General features: G+C 48.0%; 1 protein-coding gene across 2 annotated transcripts in view; it reads right to left on the reverse strand.

Annotated features, from left to right (window-relative positions):
* Window positions 1–23,916, reverse strand: part of SART3 (spliceosome associated factor 3, U4/U6 recycling protein) — a 91,580-nt gene that overhangs the window by 41,897 nt on the left and 25,767 nt on the right. The window contains exons 7-11 of one of the 2 annotated variants that reach the window (XM_029619685.1): window positions 22,506–22,661; window positions 21,294–21,432; window positions 20,735–20,842; window positions 9,712–9,789; window positions 9,134–9,210 (exon numbers count right to left, since the gene is read on the reverse strand). In XM_029619685.1, coding sequence (XP_029475545.1) covers window positions 9,134–9,210; window positions 9,712–9,789; window positions 20,735–20,842; window positions 21,294–21,432; window positions 22,506–22,661 — 558 coding nt within the window. The remainder of the gene's footprint in view (window positions 1–9,133; window positions 9,211–9,711; window positions 9,790–20,734; window positions 20,843–21,293; window positions 21,433–22,505; window positions 22,662–23,916) is intronic. The other variant, XM_029619686.1, reaches the window with a different exon arrangement.

Here is a 23,916-nt window from a genome sequence, read left to right on the forward strand (position 1 = left end):
CTCTGACGAGTGTAGGCACCTCAGGAATACCAATCCGGTAGTGGCCCGCGGAGCGGGGTATGCAGAGGATGTCTGTACAGTAGACGTTAAAGAAGTGGTAGAGATACCGAAACCCAGAAGTGGCTCCCGTAGTTGGTGTGTCAATACTCTGCAGCGCAGGAAAGCTGAATAGTTTCTACTGAAGTAAGGTGGTAGTGGCCTGAGGCTCGGGGGTACACCGCGGAAAATCCTCAATACAGTTCGTATAGCAGAAGTCAGTAGAGGTACTCACAAGAGATGGCTCCTGGAGAGAGAGAGACCTGAGAAGCAGGTCTGGTAGCAGTCAGGCAGGTAGGCCCTCCGAGGAGCGGATAGCCAGGAACGCAGGGGAGCCCCCGAGGAGCGGGTACTCAGAGCGTTAGATGCCAAGACCAAAGTTAGGAACAGGAAGTCCTTGAATGAGGTGGATTCAGCAAGACGGAACTCCTTGCTAACTCAAAGAAGGCAAGGGCCAGTCAGATTAAATACACTAGTGGATTGACGTCATCGGGAGGGGACGTCCCCGAGATTCCCGCAATGACATGTTCAAAGGAAGCCCTTGCGCATGCACCTAAGTAATTCCGGGTCCAAGATGGCGGTCAGCAGCGCCCATGCTGTCCTGGGAACGCCAGAGAGGTTGGTGGGGATTAGCAGAAGCCGCCATTCTTCCCAGACTTGATGGTGCAGGGAAAAAAAAAAAAAAAGAGGTGAGCATGAGAGGTTGCAGCCGTCTGCAACCGACAGGCGTAACAGTTATATAGCAGTGCATGAAAAAAATTTTTATTCTCCGTCTCCATCTGCTGGTAGGGATGCAAAACCCACTTGTCTGGACTGATCTGGGGTATGAACAGGAAAATGATCAGTAAGCAGAGAAAAAAATAATACAAGGGAGAGAGAGACAACACAACAGCACAAGAAGGAAACTGCCACTTGTCTCAGCCTGAAGTTTAGTCATAACAGCTCTATGAAACAAACGGAGGAAAATGTATGATATGCATAGGAAAATTTGTTCTTACCTGATAATTTCTGTTCCTGTAGTACCACAGATCAGTTCAGACAAGTGGGTTTTGCTTCCCTACCAACAGATGGAGGCAGAGAATAAAAATTTTTAGGCATTGCTACATATACGAGAGTGCCACCGCAGTCCCTCAGAATTGACCTGTACCCAAGCCAAGATGACCAAGTTAACAGACTAATAAACTAACAAGCCCCAACAAACCATGGGCAAGCAGAGAACTTGTTGGAGCCCCCTAGAACTAGGACCCCTTGATAAACACCAAGAATTCCCTTGCCATAGGAGCTTGCGATGCTCCTATGGCAAGGGAATTGCACTTGTTGGATGTGTGGCGAATTCTTTTGCCATATCTTAAGGTCACAAATCCTTTTCGGAGATCCAGTCATCTTTTTGTCTTGTTTAGTGGGGCGAAGAAGGGCAATAAGGCTTCCAAGGCTACGATTGCAAGATGATTGAGAGAGGCAATTAATACAGCTTACATCTGTAAGGGCAGGTCAATTTCAAAAGGGTTGTGGGCACATTCTACTAGGGCACAGGCGGAGTGTGTGTGTGTGTGTGTATATAGATATATATGTGTGTGTGTGTGTGTGTGTGTGTGTGTGTACAATTCTGGTCGCCGCATCTCAAAAAAGATATAATTGCGATGGAGAAGGTACAGAGAAGGGCAACCAAAATGATAAAGGGAATGGAACAGCTTCCCTATGAGGAAAGGCTGAAGAGGTTAGGACTTTTCAGCTTGGAGAAGAGACGGCTGAGGGGGGATATGATAGAGATGTTTAAAATCATGAGAGGTCTAGATTGGGTAGATGTGAATTGGTTATTTACTCTTTCAGATAATAGAAAGACTAGGGGGCACTCCATGAAGTTAGGATGTGGCACATTTAAAACTAATCGGAGAAAGTTCTTTTTTACTCAACGCACAATTAAACTCTGGAATTTGTTGCCAGAAGATGTGGTTAATGCAGTTAGTATAGCAACCTTTATCCCCAGCTCCTCCAGAAACTGGGGAATGAGAGGACGCAGTTCTTCCTTACAGAAGAGCCTGACCACCCGAGGATCATCCCCCTCTGCTACCGAGATGTCCTTATCCGGATCCCCCGAACTGCCCTGAAGTTGCTCGGAGCCGTCCGTATCGACTGATGTGTCCCCAGCATCATCCGAGGAACTTCCGAGCCCCATTAGCTGCCAAATGCCACCAGATCCCTGAGACCTTTCCCCCTAGTTTTCTTAGGCTCCCGAGCCTTTCTAGCGAGCAGTCGTTTGGACCCTGCCGCCTCCTTAACCAAATAGGCCTTGTGGAGGAGCAGGACAAAATTAGTGGAGAACCCCTCCAAATCAGTTCAACTCTGATCAGTGTCTACATCCCCCAGGTCCCCCTCCCCACGCCTAGCTAAAATGGTCATTTTGTCCTCAGACCACCCCCCCCCCCCCCCAGGGCCTCTTACACCAACACTACCGAATCCAAGGCACCAAACTCTCCAGCAATCCCCTCGGAGGTTCCAACCCCCTGGAGACGCACTCTATGCTTCTCCCCACAGCCATGGTAAACTTTCCTGCACTGAGCGAGCGGCGCCATGATGCGAGATCAGACCTAAAAATAGTCCCTGCCTGCTATGCGGTCGGTGGCGCTGTCCTGGTGCTGATTCCCAGCCCTGACAATGCTGGCAATTTGCCCCCGCTCACCTCAGACTGCCTCCTGGCAGCACAGTGCGATCAGCCGCTGGAGCCCTGCTACAGCCTGCACATCTTCCTGCACTTTTTTTTTTTTTTAAAGAAACAGACACCCGCAGGAGAAACACAACCCAAAGGGAATAAAACAAAATACTTCCCTGCTTCTGGCTGGAAGGGGCTTATCACTACGAGAGACAAGGACCCAGATGGGGGCGAGAGAACCAGGTCCCCTGGCTATCATCCCCATGCAGACAAGGGTCCAGGTAGGACAGGGATAACCAACCCCCTGCCTCGCCCTGCTCTACCCAAGGAATGGCCCACGAAGTAACCTAACACCTCCGGGAGCCGTCCTCCAGGAATCTTCCTTCCCAGAATTTCCTTCATCTCCCTAGCCCTGCAGACTGCAGGTTTGCACCTCTACCATCTGCTGGACGCAGGTGGCATTCTCGTATTTGTAGCAGTGCCTAAATGTTTTTGTTCTCTGCCTCCATCTGCTGGCAGAGAAGCAAAACCCACTTGTCTGCACTGGTCTGGAGTATGAACAGGAAATTATAAATGCTAAGCTGAAGTTATAGATCTCACTATCTATACGTGTAAATTAATCTTGACTTCTTATAAAACTGGAAGAGAATCATATAATGCTGTTTTAAATTTTAAGAAAAAACCGGTAACCGCAGTTTTGAAGAAGCAATGCTTCCACAAAAGCATTACACAGTGAACACACCAACAAGGCTCTCCCCCTCTATGTACAAGGCAGCACATGGTACCATAGTTCCTCTTTATAAGAACACCGTGGTTATAACAAACTGATGATATTCCTAGCATAACCTGGGGCAGCATTTACAACAGACACATCCTTTTTGGCTCCCTTCCCCCTCTGTACTGAGGAGAGATCACTATCTTTCACTTCAAACCTGGATATTTGTCTCATGTTTTGGGGGAGGGGGGTTCTCTTTTAGAAAGAAAGACTTAGTCCTCCATTCTGTCCTTGCTCGAAATTTTAAGCTGTGATCTTTTGGACAAATGCCATTTGCGAGTTTATGGTTTTTCTGTTCTTTCTTTCCAAACAGCAAAAGTATTTTAGAATTGGTTTACTTTTTCCATTCCTTTTTTCAAATGGATTACCCTGACTTGAGGCTGTCCGATCTGTTTGATACCATTTACCTATAATGTAGCCAAACTTCTATTTGCCTTTTAAAACCGCAGTGGAGAAGAAAGCTACACCAGACCCCCTCCCAAATAAGACAGGTGCACTGTATAGCCCCTGCTTCAGGAAGGCAAGACAGCCCTAGACACATCAACAAAGGAAAATTGGTTCATACCTGCTAATTTTCATTCCTGTAATACCACAGATCAGTCCAGACAAGTGGGTTTATTTATTTATAACTTTTTTTATACCGAAGTTCAGGTAACAGAATTACTTATCACTCCGGTTAAGGTTTATGCCTCCCTGCCAGCAGATGGAGGCTGAGAACAAAACTTTGAGACACTGCTACATAACTGAGAGTGCCACCTGCAGTCCCTCAGTATTGACCTGTACCCAAGCCAAAAAATAGACCCCATTCTCCCCTTTTTAGGGTGAACAGGAAAAATCTAAACATTTGATCCCCTTTACTGGAAAGCCAAACACTGCCAGTAAAAAGGCCTGCTAACCGCTTACTCAGAAAAAGAAATACAACTTTATAATCATTTGAAAACGAAAAGCAGCTGATATACAATGGCAATCTTTCACCAGGAAATTCAGTCTTTCAGCAGCAACAACGGGGCGGGTCTCTGGACTGATCTGTGGTATTACAGGAACAAATGTTAGCAGGTAAGAGCCAATTTTCCTTTCCTGAACATGCCCAGATTAGTCCAGACAAGTGGGATGAACCCAAGCACCCCTATACCGGGCGGGTATCTGAAAGACCCGCTCTTAACACACAGACACCAAAGGTCGCGTCCTCCTGCGCTTGAACATTCAAACAGTAATGCTTGGTGACAGTATGTTACGAAGACCACACCGCGGCCCTACATATCTCCTGAGGAAACACCAACTGACACTCCAACCAGGAGGCTGCTTGTGTCCGAGTCGAATGCGCCTTGAAGCCCGTCGGAATTTCGTGACCCTTACAGATATAGGCCGATCAAATGGTCTCCTTCAACCATCTAGAAATCGTAGCCTTAGAGGCTTTCCCCCCCTTTTTTGCCACCGAACACCATAAACATGTGATCCGACCTCCGAAAGCTATTAGTGACTTTCAAATAACGCAACAGCATGAGACGCACATCCAGGAGATGCAGACCCCTATCCTAAGGAGACCCATGAGACCATTCCAGAAAGGCCGGCAGCTCAACTGTCTGATTCACATGAAAAGAAGCCACCACTTTTGGCAAAAAGGAGGGAACCATATCTAAGGTCACCCTGTCCTCCGCAATACACTGAAATGGATATCAACAAGAAAGTGTATGAAGCTTGGAAATCCGCCTGGCCGAACAAATAACCATCAGGAAAAAACTGTCTTCAATATCAAGTCCTTCACAGAGATCTGTCTTAAGAGCTCAAAGGGTGTGCTACAGAGAACCCGCAAGACCAAGTTGAGGTTCCAATTTGGACACACCTTCCGAACCAGAGGCCACAAATGCTTAACCCCCTTTAGAAAATGCACAACATTGGGATGAGCAGCCAAAGAACTTCCCCAGAATTTGCCTCGAAGACAACCCAAAGCCAATACCCGAACATGAAGCAAACTATAGGCTAGACCTTTGGACAAGCCCTATTGAAGTAAGGGCAAAATATGAAAGACTCCCACTGACAACGGTTCCAGATTCTGCTGCAGACACCAGGACTTGAAAACCTTCCAAACCCTATCATACACCAAAGACACAGAAGGTCTCCTAGCCTGAAGCATAGTGGAGATCACTGGTTCAGAATATCCCTTCAGGCACAAGCGCAGTCTTTCAAAACCAAGCTGCGAGACAAAAGTGATCCTCCCAATCCGAAAATATGGGTTCCTGCCATAGCAGGTCTGGCAGATGAGCCAACCGCAGAGGCCCATTGAACGCCAGATACACCAGATCTGTGAACCATGGATGTCGAGGACACTCTGGATGCGACTCTATGCGCAGCAACACTTGACTGATGAATGGCCATGGAGAAAACTCATACAGAAGAATCCCGGTTGGCCACGGGCACACCCAAGCATCTAGTCCTACCGACCAGGGCTCCTTTTGGCGACTGAAGAATCTGACGGTCTTTGCATTGGCTCGCACTACCATGAGGTCCAACTGAGGAAGCCCCCCACCTGTCACAAATGCGATTCCTGGCTTCCGGGAACAATTCCCACTCCCCGGGATCTAGCTGTTGTCTGCTGAGGAAATCTGCCTGCACGTTGTCCACTCCTGCAACGTGTGAGGCCGCAATCCCCTCTAGATGACAGCCCACACAAACAATAGTTGAGTCTCACGAGAAACAGCGCGACTCTTCGTTCCTCCTTGGTGATTGATAAATGCCACCATCGTCGCATTGCCTGAAAGCACTCACACCATTCGTCCCTGGACCACAGGCAAGAATGCCTCCACGGCTCTACGTTCAGCCCTTGTCTCTAGACAATTGATTGATCAGGACGATTCTGGCTACATTTAATGTTTGCAAATCCAAAATGGGACAGAAAGTGCCCTCTTTCTTTGGCACCATGAAATAAATACAGTACCTCCCCCCAATCCTGTTAGCTCAGAGAAACCGGAGTGATGGCCTCTAAACTTAGCAACCTTTGCAGATTCTGCTCTATTGCGCCCCTTTTGCTGCGAGATGAGCAGTGGGACTCCAGAAAGGCCTCCCTGACTGAGCGCAAAAATTCTAAGGCATAACCCTCTCTTACGACCTCCAGCACCTACCGGTCTGCAGTAATCTTGGTCCACTCTTCATAAAAATGGGACAACCTGCCCCCTACTGCTTCTAGCCTGGCTTCATTGCGAGGCCTTACCTCCTATGGTCCCCTGACCGGAACCGCCTCTGGAGGATCTGACGGTGCCCCAAAAGGACTGCTGACATCCTGATGACTGCTTCGACCCCGATGTTGTGGCCCCTCTCCCGTGATGAAACCTCCTTGAATCCCAAAACCGGAATCGGGGTGGAAGGAACTTGTTAGAACTCTTCTTATCCTTGGGCAGCCTGTTTCCTTTGGGTTCCCTGAGAGATTTCATCAGCTGATCCAGTTCTTCCCCAAAAATTAATTTCCCCTTAAAAGGGAGATTGCACAGCTGGGCCTCGGACGATATGTTCCCCGATCAATTGCGTAACCACAGAAGCCGGCGCGCCATCACCGCCGAGACCATACTCCTGGCGGAGTAACGCACCAAATTGTACAGCGCATCAGCCACACCTGCCTCCAGACGAGCTAACTGGACGAGCATGATCGTCCCGGCAGACGCCTGATCCTGAGCCTTCTGAATCTAGCATAAGCAGGCCCACTGCATCATGCTGGCACACACTGCGGCTCGAAGGCTTAAAGCAGACACCTCGCACATGCGCTTCAACTGAATCTCCAATGTGCGGTCCTGAACATCCTTAAGCACAGCCGAACCTGCAACTGGGATTGTGGTCTTCTTTGTCACTGCAGAGACCACCAAATCTACCTTAAATGTCTTTAGGCGATTCCAAATGTTCCTCCATCCAAGGATAAAGCTTTGCCATAGCCCTACCGACCTTTAAGCCTGCCTCCAGGAAATTCTACTCCCAGCTGATCAGCTTCTGTATCTTCTTAGGCAATGGAAAGGCAGTCCCCAGTCTATCCAGGACCGGATTCACACCTTCATTATCAGACTCCTCCTGAATCCGGTTAACCCCCAACACCTGAGGAATGAAAAGCCAGAGCTCCTCTTTCTTAAATAGCTGGACCACCCAAGAGTCATCACCTCAGGTACAGACTCAACAAGATCCGGATCATCCTTATTTAAATCAGGATCAGGAATTTGACCCTCATCGGGCTCCCCATCCAGGTCTGCCCACTGCGGCGATGCAAGATCTGGTATCTCATCTGAGTCATCCAGGTCAGACTCTTCGTCTACCCCGTCACGGCACAGCCACGGGTGCTTCATTAAATCCCCAGAACCACCCGCCGATGCCATCCTTGGCCTTTTGGGCAAGATGTAACTATGCTCTCTGGACCTCTTGACTCCTGTACCCTTCCTAGCCAGGAAGGCTCTGTGGAGTATCAGGACAAATTCTGGGGAGAACTCCTCCAGATCGTCTGTCCCCTGTGGGAGGAGGCTGTCCCCTGAATCTGACCCCCTCCTCATGGCCCTCAGCATCCTGTACCGCAGGAGACAGAGAAGGAGAATCGCCCGCACCCCAGCCAGAACAACCCCTTGACCACGATCATCTGCAGGCCTGACTGAAGGAGGGATCCCCCCCTGCACTACCGGCGCAGATCCCGAACCGCGGGAAGCCTTCCTAGACTTTGACCCCTCTGCGGAGGATCCTTCCGCTCTCGAAGCACAGCCTGTGCAGAGGGAGCGGGAATCGAGTTGGGCCGACTAGAGCCCGCAGGCACTGCACGCCACCATGGCGCCACATGGTCACACCATCGCGCAGCCGAAAACATGCCGCTACAAGGCAGGCTGCACCAAGAGGAAGCTCTACAGCACTGTATGCTCACAAGCGGCGTGCGCAGGAGCCGCAGCAGGCCGAGCAACACGACAAAAATCAAGATCCATGGCCCAAGTTTCCCCATTGGGGGAAAAAAACAAATCACGGCACTTATACTCTCCTCCTCCTGCAGTCCTCGACAGCTCCTGCTGTCCAACTGCCCCATTTACTGTGCCGCCAACCAAATCTCCTGGCTGATGTGCACTGCTGACACTCTCTTAACTACCTTTTTTTTTTTTTTTTTTTTTTAACAAATTTATACAGAACAACAAAAAGGGTACTTCCCTTTACCGAGGCAGCAGCTGGCAGGAGGAGACTACAGAGACTAAGAGGGAGCCAGTCCCCTGACTATCAAAGTATCCAGCACAGCGAGCTACCACAGCCAGGGGTATCCAACCCCCCCCCCCGTTTGCCTGGCTCCACTCAAGGGGTGTCCCACAAAGGAACCTAACACCTGGAGGAGCTGCTCCAACTTCTAAATTCCAAATGCCACCTTTCAGTCAGAACTATCTGCAGATTTTTGCACCTCTACTATCTGCTGGAGACAGAAATACAGATCAATACTGAGAGACTGCAGGTGGCACTCTTGGTTATGTAGCAGTGTCTCAAAGTTTTGTTCTCTGCCTCCATCTGCAGGTAGGGATGCATAAACCCACTTGTCTGGACTGATCTGAGTATGTTCAAGTAATGTATATTTTGCCTGGAAAATGGTAACCATACACCGCAATGATCAGGACCCTTACCAACGAAAAAGCACGAGATCAAAATGAAAGGATAAAAGCAGCTTACAAATTAAATACCTTCAATAAACCCATTACCTCAATCCTTGCCCAGCTCTGCATTACAGTACAGGATGGATCGCCACTTTCACTGAAACCTTTGGAGAAAAATAATTGCAAATAATTTTATTATTTTGGGGAGTGGGGGACTGGAAGACTTCTTCTGCTCTCTTAGGATTCCAGCTCAACTCAGAACCAGGACTATGAACTGGAACCATGAACCTTTACTCACAACTACCCGGCGCTTTTGTCCCCTGTTGTATAACTCCCTCGACAACATACTTAGTCTGGTCATTGACCATCTTTAACCAGGGGCCTGCACCAGGGCTCTTCTCAAAACCCTGCAATCATCGGCCACCAAGTGTCACTTTGAGTGATGACCCTCCTTCCCGGCAAGGGGGCTCTGAATGCTGCTTCCCCAGCATTCAGGCAACCCAGGGCACGGAAGATCCTAATCAAAGGCTGAACCAGATGCCTTCTGCATGGCAGTGCACAACGCTACCACCGAGCCACTGGACTGACTTACAAGACAAATTTGTAAATAAAGTAAATAAGTATTCTTATTCAAAAGGAAAATCACTTGTATACCACCAACTTACGCTCTTCTACTTCTTGCTTCATATAATCCACAGCCCGAGCAAATGCTGACCTCAGCTCTTCTAATTCTTTGCTGGATTCTGCAAAGCATACAATGGAGAAATTACTTACCTGATAATTTTGTTTTCCTTAGTGTAGGCAGATGGACTCAAGACCAATGGGCTGTGCTCCCCTGCCAGCAGATAGAGACGGAGTCAGGTTTCAAAGCTGACGTCACCCTAGAAACACCCCTACAGTGACCTCAGCCCTTCAGTATTCTCTTCAAAAGCCACTGTGGACATACTATCGATACGCACGTAGCCGCGCGTATCTTATAAAATCCGGGGTCGGCGCGCACAAGGGGGTGCACATTTGTGCAACCCACACGCGCCGAGCCTGGCGCGTGCTGCCTGTTCCCTCCGAGGCCGCTCCGAAATCGGAGCGGCCTCAGCGGGAACTTTCCTTCCACCTCCTCTCACCTTCCCCTCCCTTCCCCTACCTAACCCACCCCCCCGGCCCTATCTAAACCCCCCCCTACCTTTGTTGGCAGATTTACGCCTGCAGAAAGCAGGCGTAAATCTGCGTGCCAGCGGGCTGCTGGCGCACAATCACCCGACCCGGGGGCTGGTCCGGAGGCCTCGACCACGCCCACGGACCGGCACCACGCCCCCCGGGCCCGCCCCCGAAACGCCGCGTCACTCGCGGCACGCCCCTCCATGCAAGCCCCGGGACTTAGGCTCAGCGCGCACAGGGGGGGTTTGGGGTAGGTTTTTGGGGGGTACGCGCGTACCCCTTTGAAAATCTACCCCATTATGCTGACTGCTTGACCCTGGCTTCTGTGGCTGAATTGCAAGCACACCAGCCTCACTGCCCGGGCTTCTAGGCTATTGATGTTCCAGAGGGCCTCTTCTTCCATCCAACATCCCTGGGATGTGAGTTCCTGACAATGAGCTCCCCAGCCCCAGAGACTCGCGTCTGTTGTAAGAACCAGCCAGTTCGGGCTCGATTGCCTCTCTGGGATGCACCCCCTGAGCAATCTGCCTCTCTCGAGAAAAGCAGACATGAACAGGCCACCAGGGCACAACAGGAAGTGATCTGCAGTGTCATTGCTGTAACGTCAAAAGCTTGCTTAAGGATGGACTCCAGCCATCTACCGTGTGCATCCTTCTACTGGAATAGTTGTTCCCTTTGAGATGGCACAGACCAGGACGCCCATTTTCGGAAAACGCAGGCATTCTTTGGTCATCAAGGTCCAGAGGGTACAAGGCCTCCAGATCCCTACCTCCTTTAAGCTGGCTTCCGGGACATTCCATTCCAGGTCAATCAACTCCTGGAATGCTTCCATTATCGGGAAATAGCAAGAGGCTTTCCATAGAGACACCAGGATGGGATTCTTCTTTGGTTCTGACATAGGTCCATGACCAGAATTCGAGTCTTCAGGGTCTGAGAGACGAGGGCCGGCAATTCATCTCTGTGGAAAAACTGTAGCATGGTCCGGTATGGCTCTAGGCCTGAAGGGATTTCCCCATCCTCCAATGAGTTTGCATTCCCTTCGTCGTCCGTGGTGTCTGGGACCCTGTCAGGGATGCCCTTGGTGAGGCGAGGCATGTCCCGAGGAATGCTGATAGGGCTGGGAGGACGAGGGTTTACCAGCTGGGGCTCAGACTGGGCGGGGGCAGTAGCTGACTGCGCCTGAACAAAGGCTTGAAGGCCCTGAAAGAATTCCACCCAAGAAAAGGTCACCGGGTCCATACCTAGTCCAGAAGGAACTAGGGTAGGGGGGGCCACTGAAATGCCCTCTCCTGGGTAAGACACAGCTCTGGGATTGCTCAGATATGGGGTGTTATCAGATAAGGTCGTGGCTGACCCGACCTCTGACTGGGAGGGGCCGGGCTTGGAAAAGTTCTGAGAGTCCAGCCCTCCCTGGGCTTCCTCACAGTATTGACAGAGGAAGGATTTCAGGTCAGACTGTGCAGCCATAACATGGCAGGCAGCACAAAGGGAGTGTCGCTTGTGCCTCTTTGTTGCTGGAGCCATAGTACTCTGAAGCTTGTGCGTTCAGCCGGTTAGTGCCTGAGCTTGATTGTGCACAAATCCGCCCTGACTCGCATAAGTATAAGCGTCCGGTTGTGCGTGAATGTATGCACATGGCTATGCGCACAGTTATTTATTTATTTTATTTATTTATTTAATTTTATATACCGACAGCCGTTTGCACATCGTGCCGGTTTACAGATAACTTACAAACCAAAAAATATATAGGCAAAGCCTTTACAAGGAACAGTGTGTAACAAACAATAGTAACAGAGTAAATAAGTTGATAACTAAGGGAGGGAGGGGCGGGGGTGATTGCGACAAAGGAGGGGGTAGGGGGGGGTGAGAACAGATACATGAGGCACAAAGGGCCGGCCCGCACCTTGTGTACTGACGGATAATGAGGGGAAGATAGTGCCGCCGCGGCCTGCCACGTGGAGTACTCACCGAGCCTGAAGTGGGGCCTAGTCCATCGGGGGGCCGCTTAACCCGCTCGGAAACCCCCTTCCCTTGCCCCAACGGGATTGGGAATGTCGTCGGTACGGCGCGCCAAGCAAGGAGACAGGAGGAAAGACTTACCGAAGCCCTTCCACATCTCTGAATCAGAGGAGTTCTTCTCTACTTACCTGGGCTCAGTGCTTACCGGCTGAGTACAGAGACGGAGAGGCTGCAGAGGGAGAGGGCTTAGGCTGTCACTGCCGCACTTTGTTTTCTATACCCGCTGCCTTTCAGCTGCTTCAGCAGCAAAGTCCACACCGGGGACCGGCTACTGGACCAAGGCACACCTCTGAGGGATCTCGGAAATCATCTCAGGAATTCTCAACTGGGGGAGGGACCTTTAGGTATCACTGCAGGAGAGCAGGGCTCGATCTTTCTCCCAAATGAAAGGTAAATTTAATTTTTTTCTTCAAACTAATACTGCAATGCTGCTAAACACCGCTGCTAGTGTGGGGATAGCACGTCCACATCTGCCTGGAGACGGAGAGATACTGAATGGCTGTGGTCACTGCAGGGGTATATCTAGGGTGATGTCAGCTTTGAAACCTGTCTCCGTTTCCATCTGCTAGCAGGGGTGCACATAACCCACTGGTCCTGAGTCCATCTGGCTACAAGCTAGGAAAAAGAACTTTTCATACAGAAAGAAAATTTAAAAATGAGATATTATCAAATACGATAGAAAACAAGATTAATGACCTTGATCTATCCAACTGCAACAAAGCATTTGACTCTTGGGAAATAATAATAAATGAAATAGCAGAAGAGTTCAGACCAATACAGATAAAAACAACCAACAAAGAACAAATTAACAAGAACTACCACCCCTGGTATAATGAAGACCTAAGAAAGGCAAAACAAAATCTAAGAAAACAAGAAAAACAATGTAGAAAGTACCTAACAGATGAATCTACAAAAAAATACAAAGCTTACCTCTCGCAATATTGCACCCTTATCAACAAATCTAAAAAAGAATACTATGCAAAACAAATCCATGGAGTTATATTCAAATACAAATCTATTTGAAACAGTGAAAAATGTAATTAGAGATCCAGCTTCAAAGGAGTCAAAAATCTTTAACCTCTCCAAAGAATCATGCAACAAATATGTAGCCACCTTATTTGAAAAACAAAGAAACTGAAGAATCAAAAACGACCCACAGTGGAAAACTAATGATACAACTAACTCTACAGAAGAAAACGTTCAATAAAAATACGTGGTCATCCTTTGAAATAGTATTAAAACTGGAGATAAGTAGAATCATTAACAACATCCAAGAGACCTGATCCCAGCCAACTCCCTGAAACAAACAAACCTAATAATTACACCAACAATCACAAACCTAATCAATCTATCACTAACAGATACCTAAAAGGATTGAAACAAGTAGTCATAAAACCAACATTAAAAAATAAAGACAGGAGTGTTGATGACTGGGACAACTATCGACAGATATCGAATCTGTCATTCTTAGCAAAATACTAGAAAAAAAACAGTTCTCAACCAACTAGAGGAAGATTTAAAAGATCATGAAATTCTATGTCCAAATCAATTTGGTTTCAGAAAAAAACGTTCAACAGAGACCCTTCTATTATCATTAACTGACCCTATACTACGAGGATTCGACTCCAGCAAATCATACTGCCTAGTACTCATCAATATCACAGCAGCATTTGACACAGGAGAGCATAAACTACTATGCCATCAAATGAAATACACTGGGATAGATGGAACAGTATTAAAATGGTTCACATCCTTCCTAGAAGAGAGAACATACCAAATTGATACACAGATGACCTACAATTCTATATTCCTCTGACAAAATCAATAGAAAACACCACACTGTTAATCGCAGATTATATGACAATGGAAAACTGGTTCTTACCTGCTAATTTTTGTCCTGTAGTATCACAGATCAGTCCAAACTCCTGGGTTTTGCCTCCCTTCCAGCAAATGGAGACAGAGAAATTTTCAGAACCACCGGCATATAACCTGGTGTACCACCTGCAACCCCTCAGTATTACTATGTAATGACAAATCAATAATACAATATCCCCCAAACAAGCAGAGGAAATACAAATTGCCAACTATGATACAGAATTTAAAGTCAGAGAAAAAAACCTGTGCCAAATCTTCAGATAATAGAAAAAAAACCAGACTAGACATACAGAACAAGCGGACTCTCCAGAGCTGGGCAGGACTCTGGACTGATCTGTGATACTACAGGAATGAAAATTAGCAGGTAAGAACCAAATTTTCCTTTCCCTGTATGTACCCAGATCAGTCCAGATTGCTGGGATGTACCAAAGCTTCCCTAACATGGGTGGAACTGTGAGAGTCCCGCTCAAAGGACGCCCTCTCCAAAGCCAAAGACCTCAGGAGCTTGGATATCCAGTCTATAGTGTCTGACAAAGGTATGCATGAACTTCCAAGTCACTATGCGGCAAATCTCCTGTGATGAAACCAACTGACACTCCACCCAAGAGGCAGCCTGGGAATGTGTCAAATGAGCTCTCAAGCCCTCTGAGACCGGACAACTGCAACAAATATAAGCTTCCCCAATAGCCTCCTTCAACCAATGAGCAATCGTAACTTTCGAAGCTTTCTGACCCTTCTTTGCACTGCTCCACAGCACAAAAAGGTGATCCAACACTCTGAAACTGTTGGTCCCCTCCAAATATCGTAACAAAGCCCACCTAATATCCAAATGCCTCAACTCTGAAGCATGAGCAGAACAGACTCTAGATTCTGAAAAGCTGGAAGCTCCACCAACTGACTCAAGTGGAACACAAACTACCTTAGGGAGAAAAGATGGAACTGCCCTCAATAAAACCCCCGAGTCCGAGATCCGCAAGAAAAGCTCCCTGCAGGACAAGGCCTGAAATCCGAAATTCTTTTGGCTGAACAAATAGCCACCAAGAAGACAACCTTCAGCGTAAGATCTTTAATGGTAGCTCTCCGAAGGGGCTCGAGTGGCACCGCACACAAGCCCCATAGAACTAAATTAAGGTTCCAAGACGGACAAACAGCTCGAGAGGGAGGGCGCAAATGTTTCGCCTCCCTAAGGAAATGCATCACGTCTGGATGCGCCCCCAGTGGCCCTTGCCCCTAAAACCCAGCCAAGGCGGAGACCTGGACTCGCAAACAGCTTACGATAAACCCTATTCTGGAAGAAAGCCAGAATTTGGAACAATGAGGCTCAATTTCTTTGAGAGCATACCAAGACTTGAAAACCCTCCACACCCTAGCATAAGCCAAGGCGGTGGAGGATTTACAAGCCTGTAACAAAGTAGGATAACATCCTCCGGATATCCCTTCTTTCTCAAACGCTGCCTCTCAAAAGCCAAGCCACTAGATAAAAGCGATCCGCCTGATGGAAAAATATGGGACCCTGACGAAGCAGGTTTGGAAGATGTCTCAGTCTCAACGGACCGTCCACTGCTAGATTGATCAAATCCGCAAACCAAGGCCATCACGGCCACTCTGGAGCCACCAGGATCACTCTTCCTGAGTGGACTTCTATCCTTCTGAGTGACCTGCCCACCAGAGGCCATTGCTGAAACACATAAATGAGAACATCAGTTGGCCAAGGAAGAACCAGGGAATCAACTCCTTCCGCTTCTCGCTCTCTCCTGCGACTGAAGAAACGAGGGGCTTTGGCATTCCTCGGAATTGCCATGAGATCCATGTGGGAACCCACCATCTGTGTATAATGAGACTCATCGCTTCGTCTGAGAGTTCCCATTCTGCGGGGTCTAACCACTGATGACTGAGAAAATCGGCTTGTACGTTGTTGCACCCCACTATGTGCAAAGCCGCTATCCGAACTAAGCACTGCTCCGCCCAAGACATCAACTTTTCCACTTCCCAAGCCACAGCTCAACTCTTGGTCCCCCCCCTTGGCAGTAGATATAGGTTACAGTAGTCGCATCTTCAGTCAGGATCCTGACTGAGCGACTGCGCACAAGAGGTAAGAACTCTTGGAGTGCCAAACACACTGCTCATGTCTCGAGGTGACTGATGGACCACAACACTTCCTGAGGTGACCACTGCTCTTGGGCTGACTGGGACTGACATACTTCTCCCCAACCGGAAAGACTAGCGACTGTCGTCACAACTATCCAGCGCGGAACCTCCAAGTCCACTCCCCAGTGCAGATAACTGGGTGAAAGCCACCAAAGGAGACTGAACCGTGCTAAGTCGGTAAGTGGGAGTGGAAGATGAAACTGCTCCGAGGCTGGATTCCAGCAGGACAATAACGCCTGCTGAAGTGGTCTCATATGAGCAAATGCCCAGGACACAAGGACCAAGGTAGATGCCATGGAGCCAAGGACCTGCAAGTAATCCCAGACTGGGGATACGGGACTGCAAGAGACTCCGGATCTGAGACTGTAACTTGAGTATGCACTCTGGGAAAAAGACCTTCCCCGCTCGGGTATTGAAATGTGATCCCAGAATTTGTGAGAGGAGAAGATGACTCTTGGAAAGGTTCACTATCCAACCTAGAGATTGCAAATGGAGCATCACCATATCCACTGCCCGACTGCATAGGTCCTGCGACTTTGCTCGAATCAGCCAATCGTCCAGGTATGGGTGCACCAGAACCCCCCCTCTCTTCTGAGAGCCGCTGCCACCACTACCATCACACCTTGATGAAAGTCCGTGGAGCTGTCACTAAGCCAAACGGAAGGGCGCAAAATTGAAAATGCTCCCCCAGGATCATGAAGCTGAGAAATCATTGATGCTCCAGATGGATCCAGATATGCAGATAGACCTCCGTCAGATTCAAGGATGCTAGGAACTCCCCTGTTCAAACCGCCGCGATGACTTTGACAGCCAGATTCACATTTTTGAGATCCAGAATTGGATGAAAAGTGCCCTCCTTTTTGAGAACCACAAAATAGATGAAATAACAGCCCTTGCCTCTCTCGTGCAGAGGGACATGAACTATGGCCCCTAACAGACCCAGACACTCAAGTTTGCCACACCATCAATTCCTTGCCTGCCAGGCCACAGGGGGACAGGAGAAAGAGACTTCTGAGTGGGCAAGCAAACTCTAAAGTGTAACCTCTGCCTATCACATCTAAGACCCACTGATCTGACGTTATTTTGGTCCACACCTTGTAAAAATGCGTGAGATGACCACCTATCCTTGGGACAGAGGAGTGGGGGCCAGCCTCGCTTCATTGGAAAGATTTGCTACCATCAGAACCCTGGCTGGAGAACTCAGTGCTTGCTTTACAGGCCCGAAAGGACTGGTTCCAAGACTGTGACCTCCCCGAGGTCTGCCTCTGACCTATAGCCAGAGCTCTGCTCTGCCGAAAATGCTGTTGTCCCCAAAAACAAGAACATGGTGGGAGAGACCCTCTGGACCCCCTGGGCTCATCTTCCGGCAATTTGTGAACTTTATTTTCATCGAAGAGTTTTATCAGTTGCTCTTGAATGGTAGTGCCCCCAAGTTGCGCCTAGAGGAGACATCAGCCGACCAATTCTGTAACCAGAGGTGCCTCTGGGCTGAGACAGCAGACACCATCATCATCGACTAAGTACAAATAAGATCATAGAGGGCATTGGGGCCATAAGTGATGGCCGCCTCGAGATGCTCTGCACATTGAGCCTCAGAGGGCGACAAAGTTCTGTTCTCCTGAAGTTGCTGCACCCATCTCAAGGAAGCCCGAAGCATAAAACCACTACAGACAACAGCCCAGATGCCTAAAGCCGAGACCTCAAAAATCCTCTTGAGGTGCACTTCCAGCTTTTTGTCCTGCAAATCCTTGAGGGCTGCGGCCCCCACCACGGGTATAGTTGTTTTCTTGGTAATTGCAAAGACAGAAGGGATACAGCTTGTCCATAGCACGGCTCACCTTAAGGCCAGTCTCCGGAGTATCCCACTCCCTGACCATCAATTGCTGCACTAACTTGTGAAACGGAAAGGTGTCAGTCAGACCCAGTAAGCCCACCTTGACAGGGTCCACATCTCATGGTTGGAGTCCTCTCGAGGTGCCGGTATACCCAACTCTGCCAGGACAGCCAGAATCAGGGATCCTAACTCATCGCTCTGAAAAAGCCGGAACACCTTGGGATCCTCCTCATCCACAGTGGGAACTTTTGCCACATCCTCAGATAGACCCTGCGGACCACGATCCGGCTCCACGTCCGGGGTGAAATCCCCCAGCAATCCATCCTGCAGAGACTCCTTCGAGGACCCCTCCTCCAGAGTCCCCAATGAGGGCCACGGATCCTCCGGATGCTGGTGGCTGCCAAGGACCTTGAGGACTTGGGCTCCTTATCAGAGGAGAGCTCAGCTGTTCTATGCCTTGCAGGCCAGAAAAGCTTTGTGCATTAAAAGCACAAATTCTGGCAAAAACGGGGAAAGACAATCAGAATCCTCCTCCAAAGGATTTGAATCCTCCTCCGATTGCCCTCCGTAGGCCCCCCCCAAGGCCTCCCTCAAGTCTTAAATCGGGAGGAGAAAGCACCGGAGGGAGATCCCCTCCCCCCTGCTACAGGCTGAGACTTTGCAGCAAAGTTTCCAAAACGGCTGCAGTTCCCATGATCAGCAGGAATAGATCCCTGGCCTCATGCAGAGCTGCCTTCAGCCCCCCCAGACTGGTGCTGGAGCGATGAAACTGCCGCTGCCCTGCCTGACGTGCTTTCTCCAGCAGAGGTGCAGTGAGAGTCCCGCAACAAACGCAAGGACTCGCGGCCACACATGCAGCAGCGGAGCTCCTTTGGCTTGTTGGTGGTACACGCGAACCACACGGAAGACAGCCGTACAAGGGGGAAGAAAAAAGACCTCCGGAAGCCGCAAAGGAAAAAACGAATGAAGAAAAGACCCCGGAGCTGCCTCCCTGCACTTCTGGCACCAGGGAAAAGAAGTAGCAAGGCTAGGGAGAGCGCTGTCCAAAACCTGAAAGAAAAACAAACACCCTCTCTATTTTTTTTTTCTTAAGCAAACTTTACAATCACTAAACACACAAATAGAAAAGAAAGACAGCCTTATCTGGAGCCTTGGCAAAGGTTCTTTCTCCCCCAACGCCAGAAGGAGAGGGAACTGGACCACCAGCTTTCAACCTCCTGCGTGGAAACTGGAGCAAATTTAGGTCATCAACCCCTGCTCATCCAGCCCTGGTACTAGGACCTGCCAACCTCCTAGGAAGGAAATCCTTTCCTAAATTCTGGGGGGGGGGTGGGTTTGTTGTTTTTTAAGAGGCTCAGAATTGCAGGTTTTGCACCTCCTCCATCTGCTGGAGACAGAGAAATCCTGAGGGACTGCAGGTGGTACACCAGGTTATATGTTGGTGGTTCTGAAAATGTCTCTGTCTCCATCTGCTGGAAGGGAGGCAAAACCAGGATTCTGGACTGACCTGGGGACTTACAGGGAACAATAAATGAAAAGCTATCACAACTTAAACTTACACTAAATACCAAAAAAATAGAAAACATATGGCTAAGCTGAAACCCCCCAAAAACAATACCACCACCTATAAGTGGGAAATTGCCAAATCAATCTATCAATGCAAGTAGGAGACTTAGGAGTACAACTTGACGATTGCATATCAGACTTAGGAGTACAACTTGACGATTGCATATCAATGAAAAGTCACATCAGTAAGCTGATTAAAACCGGCTATAGCAAGCTGTGGCTACTGAGTTGACTGAAACCTCTACTAACTACCACAGACTTCAGAACTGTTTTACAAACACTAATATTCTCAAATCTTGACTACTGCAATTCCTTGCTCCTTGGTCTTCCAGCTTGTCACATAAAACTGCTACAAATTCTGCAAAATGCAGGAGCAAGACTTCTATTTGGTGCAAGAAAATACGATCACATCACACCTACTTTAAAAGCATTGCACTGGCTAGCAATACAATGTGGAATACAATATAAAACATTAACAATCATATTCAATAACATTAACAACAACAACAATGACCTTCTTGGGATACCACAACGAACTCTATCCCAAAGTAAAGGTCTTCTCTCTATCCCAACAATACAAATCTCTCACTTGTCTCAAACTATAGAGAGAGTGCCATCTACAGCGGGTCCTGAACTATGGACCTCTATGCCGGAAGAACCAAGAACTACAACAGACAAAAAAAAATTCAAATAAGACCTAAAAACCTGGCTGTTCCAAAATGCGTATAGTACAAAATAATCTGTGAGATGACATTATCTCGGAACAAAACAATCAGATGCCTCAGTCCCTAATTATATAAATAATCCCCCCATCAGACCTAATTGGGATATCACTTAAAACAACACAATCCCCTCTGTCTGGTCACTAATAACTGTGCAGGATACTGCTGGAATCAATAATTTGTGATATGTGGTATATAATTTGTGAATGTCAATGCTGTAAACCATGGTGATCTAGTGATTTTCACATGGAACGACGATATCTAAAACCGCTAAGTATAAATAAATAAATAAGATAGTCGCAGCAAAAGCAGCAAAGATTTTGGACAGACTGTATTCTCTTGGCATGCTGCAGACACATTTTGTGTTACCTTGAGCAAAGTCCACCCTTCGTCTCAGGTAATCCAGATACGCCTGCCAAATTTCCACATAATCCGTTGCCTGAATAAAGCCTGCGTTTAAAGCCTTTTCAAAGTTCTCTGTGGAAAAAGGAAGGGCAGAAAGGGGGCCTCTTGTAAAGCTGTCAAACAATTAAGACTTTTCTTCGCCCGGTGTTCAAGAACAGCATCCGAGCAAACCATGCAAACAGGGGAGGTAGAGGTAAACCAGGATACGGCACCACCTCACAAATTGTGAACAATTACAGTGTCTCATTTTAGCTTTATGGTTAATAAAGCAATAAAAACACCACCAGTACAGAACTGTGTGATCCATTATTAAAGATGGTGGTGAGGCAGGGTCATTTTACTACTCTTGAAAGGATTTATAGGGGCTGAAAACTAATCTGATGGGGTGGGCAGCCAGAAATACATATGCAGCATCCTCCTCAAGAGCAACCGTATTAGAATGCTCCAAATATCAGCGGGAGCAAAGGAGGAGCAAGACGTCTGACTCGGCTGCCATGTTTCAGTCCTATGGACCTCAGCTTACCAGAAACTACCTTATGGTTCACTCCATGCCTCTCCATCGCTAGAAGATACCTCTTCCACAGTCCCACCGTCCAGGGGCAGTTCCTGGCAGCCCGGTCATGGGCAGACAAAACCAGCTCTTTCACTTTCAGTTGTCTGTCCTATAAAGTGTCAAATGAAATACAAAAAAACCCAAACCCTTGATATTTCAAATGTAATACCAATATATAGTCTCTCTGCTCATAAAGGACCCTATCAAAACAAGATGCTTGCAGATGTATAGTTCTGAACAACATTCGGGACCTGGTCACTTAATTTATTAATTAAAACTTCTTTTAGTTACTGTAGAATGTAAAAAAATGAGGAAACTTTACTTTTTCTAGTGTCACTAGAATATATTTATTTAATGTAGGGAGAGGAAAGCAAACTGCATGTACAATAAGATTTTGATTGCTGCTCTAAGCAAATATAATTTGAAAGTTAAAAACAGCAATAGGCAAATTCAAAACACAATTTAGAGAGAAAAATGTGCTTGCTTGCTAGGAAAGCTTAATATGCTCGGCACAACAAGACTGGCCAAAAACGATCATGGCACTGTCTGGGCAAGGGAAAGTTATAAAAATAGGGGGAAAATACCCCTGGTAGTTGTGAATGAAAGCTTAGAGGGCAGCGGTCTAGTAGATGCCAGATCTGAACGTAAGATATGCCATACTGGGTCAGACCAAAGGTCCATCAAGCCCAGTATCCTGTCTCCAACAGTGGCCAATCTAAGTCATAAGTACCCAAACATTAAATAGATCCCATTCTACTAATACCGGCAACAAGCAGTGGTTATTTCCTATTAATAGCACTCTATGGACTTCTCCAGGAACTTATCCAACCCGCTTCTAAATCCAGCTACACTAGCTGCCTTAACCACATCCTCTGGCAATGAAATCAAGAGTTTAGTGTTTGTTGAGTGAAAAAGAATTTTCTCTGATTTGTTTTAAATGTGCTACTTGCTAACTTCATGGAGTGCCCCCTAGTCTGATTCTGCCAGAAGTCCATATGAGCAGCAAGAAACTGCCAGGTCAAAAATAACCAAAAAACTATACAGCTTCAAATTGAAACACTTCTCTTTACTACTGCCCTCTGCTGGTGGATACGAAAGAAAAGGGAGGATGGATTGAAGAAACATGCCTCTAGTCGGCTGAAAATCCAGTCATTTAGGAGATGCTCTTCATTTTTTCCTTACCAGATACTGTGTGTACTGTGCCCAGAGGTCTGGCACAAGGCAATTTTCGGCCAACGCGCGCTCAAATATTAACTGAATGCGAGCTGGATCTCCTGCTTTCAGCTCAAAATCAATGTACGCCTGATATTCCAACAATTTAGGTGTCTCAGCAACCAGCTAGTGAACAAAGGAAAAATAAAATAAAAAGACATGCTGAGTAATGTGCTAAGATAAGCAGAGAAAGCTGTTCAAAATAGCATCCCCCAAGGATGCTACAAGATTGGGCAGTGTCATGGTTCTGCTGGCTTTTTAACGTTAGGAGAAATGCCATACTTGTGTTTTCTATCAGTGGGGCTGATGCAATACAGGGTGCTCACACGAGCGCACTCTTTAACCTGCTGTCGGGCGCGGGTTAAATGAGTGCTAATCCACTCCCTACTGCAATAGGGGGATTAGCGCCCATCCGACGTGGAGTGAATGAGTTAGCGCTCATCACATGCAAATGCACGTGAATAAGGCTATTCTCATTCACTCCGCATTAAAAAAAAAATAAATGTGTGTCTCAGATGCATATTAACGCCTGCCTGGAGCAGGCGTTAATAGCTGAGCGCACGTAGAAGAAGTACAGAAGAGCAGAAAAAACTGCTTTTCAGTACTTCTTTAATAAAAAAAAAAAAAAAATACCTCGGCAGACCAAGGCCGGTAAATTCGGCGTCCGTTTTCATTACTGGCAGAAGGCTGGTTATGAAAACTGATGCTGAGTTTACTGGCCTCGGTCTTCATAAATCGGCAGCCGCCGCGGGGTCGCGTTAGCAAGGAGGCGCTAAGGTCACGCAAGCGACCCTAGCACCTCCTTGCTAGCGCGACCCCCTAGTTTGCATATTGCATGGCGCCCCCCCCCTTGCAGACGCCATGCGTGCGCTAAGAAAGCAAGCGCTGAAAAGTCAGCGCCCGTTTTCCGCAAAATTTATTGCATCGGCCCCAGTGTTCCTACTACCCGAGGCCAGAGTTTCCCAAACTTTTAGCCAATGTGACCCCATTTTAGCACTTGAAAAGTCACATGACCCCAGAGGACAACGAAAACAAGTTAGCAGGGGTGCAGTCCCCTCCACCCTCCCCAGTCAATCCTCTCTCTCGACCTCTGCCCCTCTAGCTGGGCCCTCTTACATCCCCCATCTACTCTCACCTTCCCAGGTCATCCCCTCTCATCCTATCCAACTCTTTTTGTATCATCTCAGCTGATCCGCTCACCTCCCAACCATTCCTCAGTCATCCCCTTCCTCTCATCACATCCCCTTCCAGCTTTTACTTCCTCCTCTCCAACCCTTCTCTCACATCTCTTCCAATTGATTCCCTCTCACTCCTGGTTCCTCTTTACATACCCCAGTTGATCTTGTCGTCATTCCCCTTTTCACCCACCACAGCCAATCCC

The sequence above is a fragment of the Rhinatrema bivittatum genome, chromosome 11 (assembly GCF_901001135.1).
Source record: "Rhinatrema bivittatum chromosome 11, aRhiBiv1.1, whole genome shotgun sequence".
NCBI lineage: Eukaryota > Metazoa > Chordata > Amphibia > Gymnophiona > Rhinatrematidae > Rhinatrema > Rhinatrema bivittatum.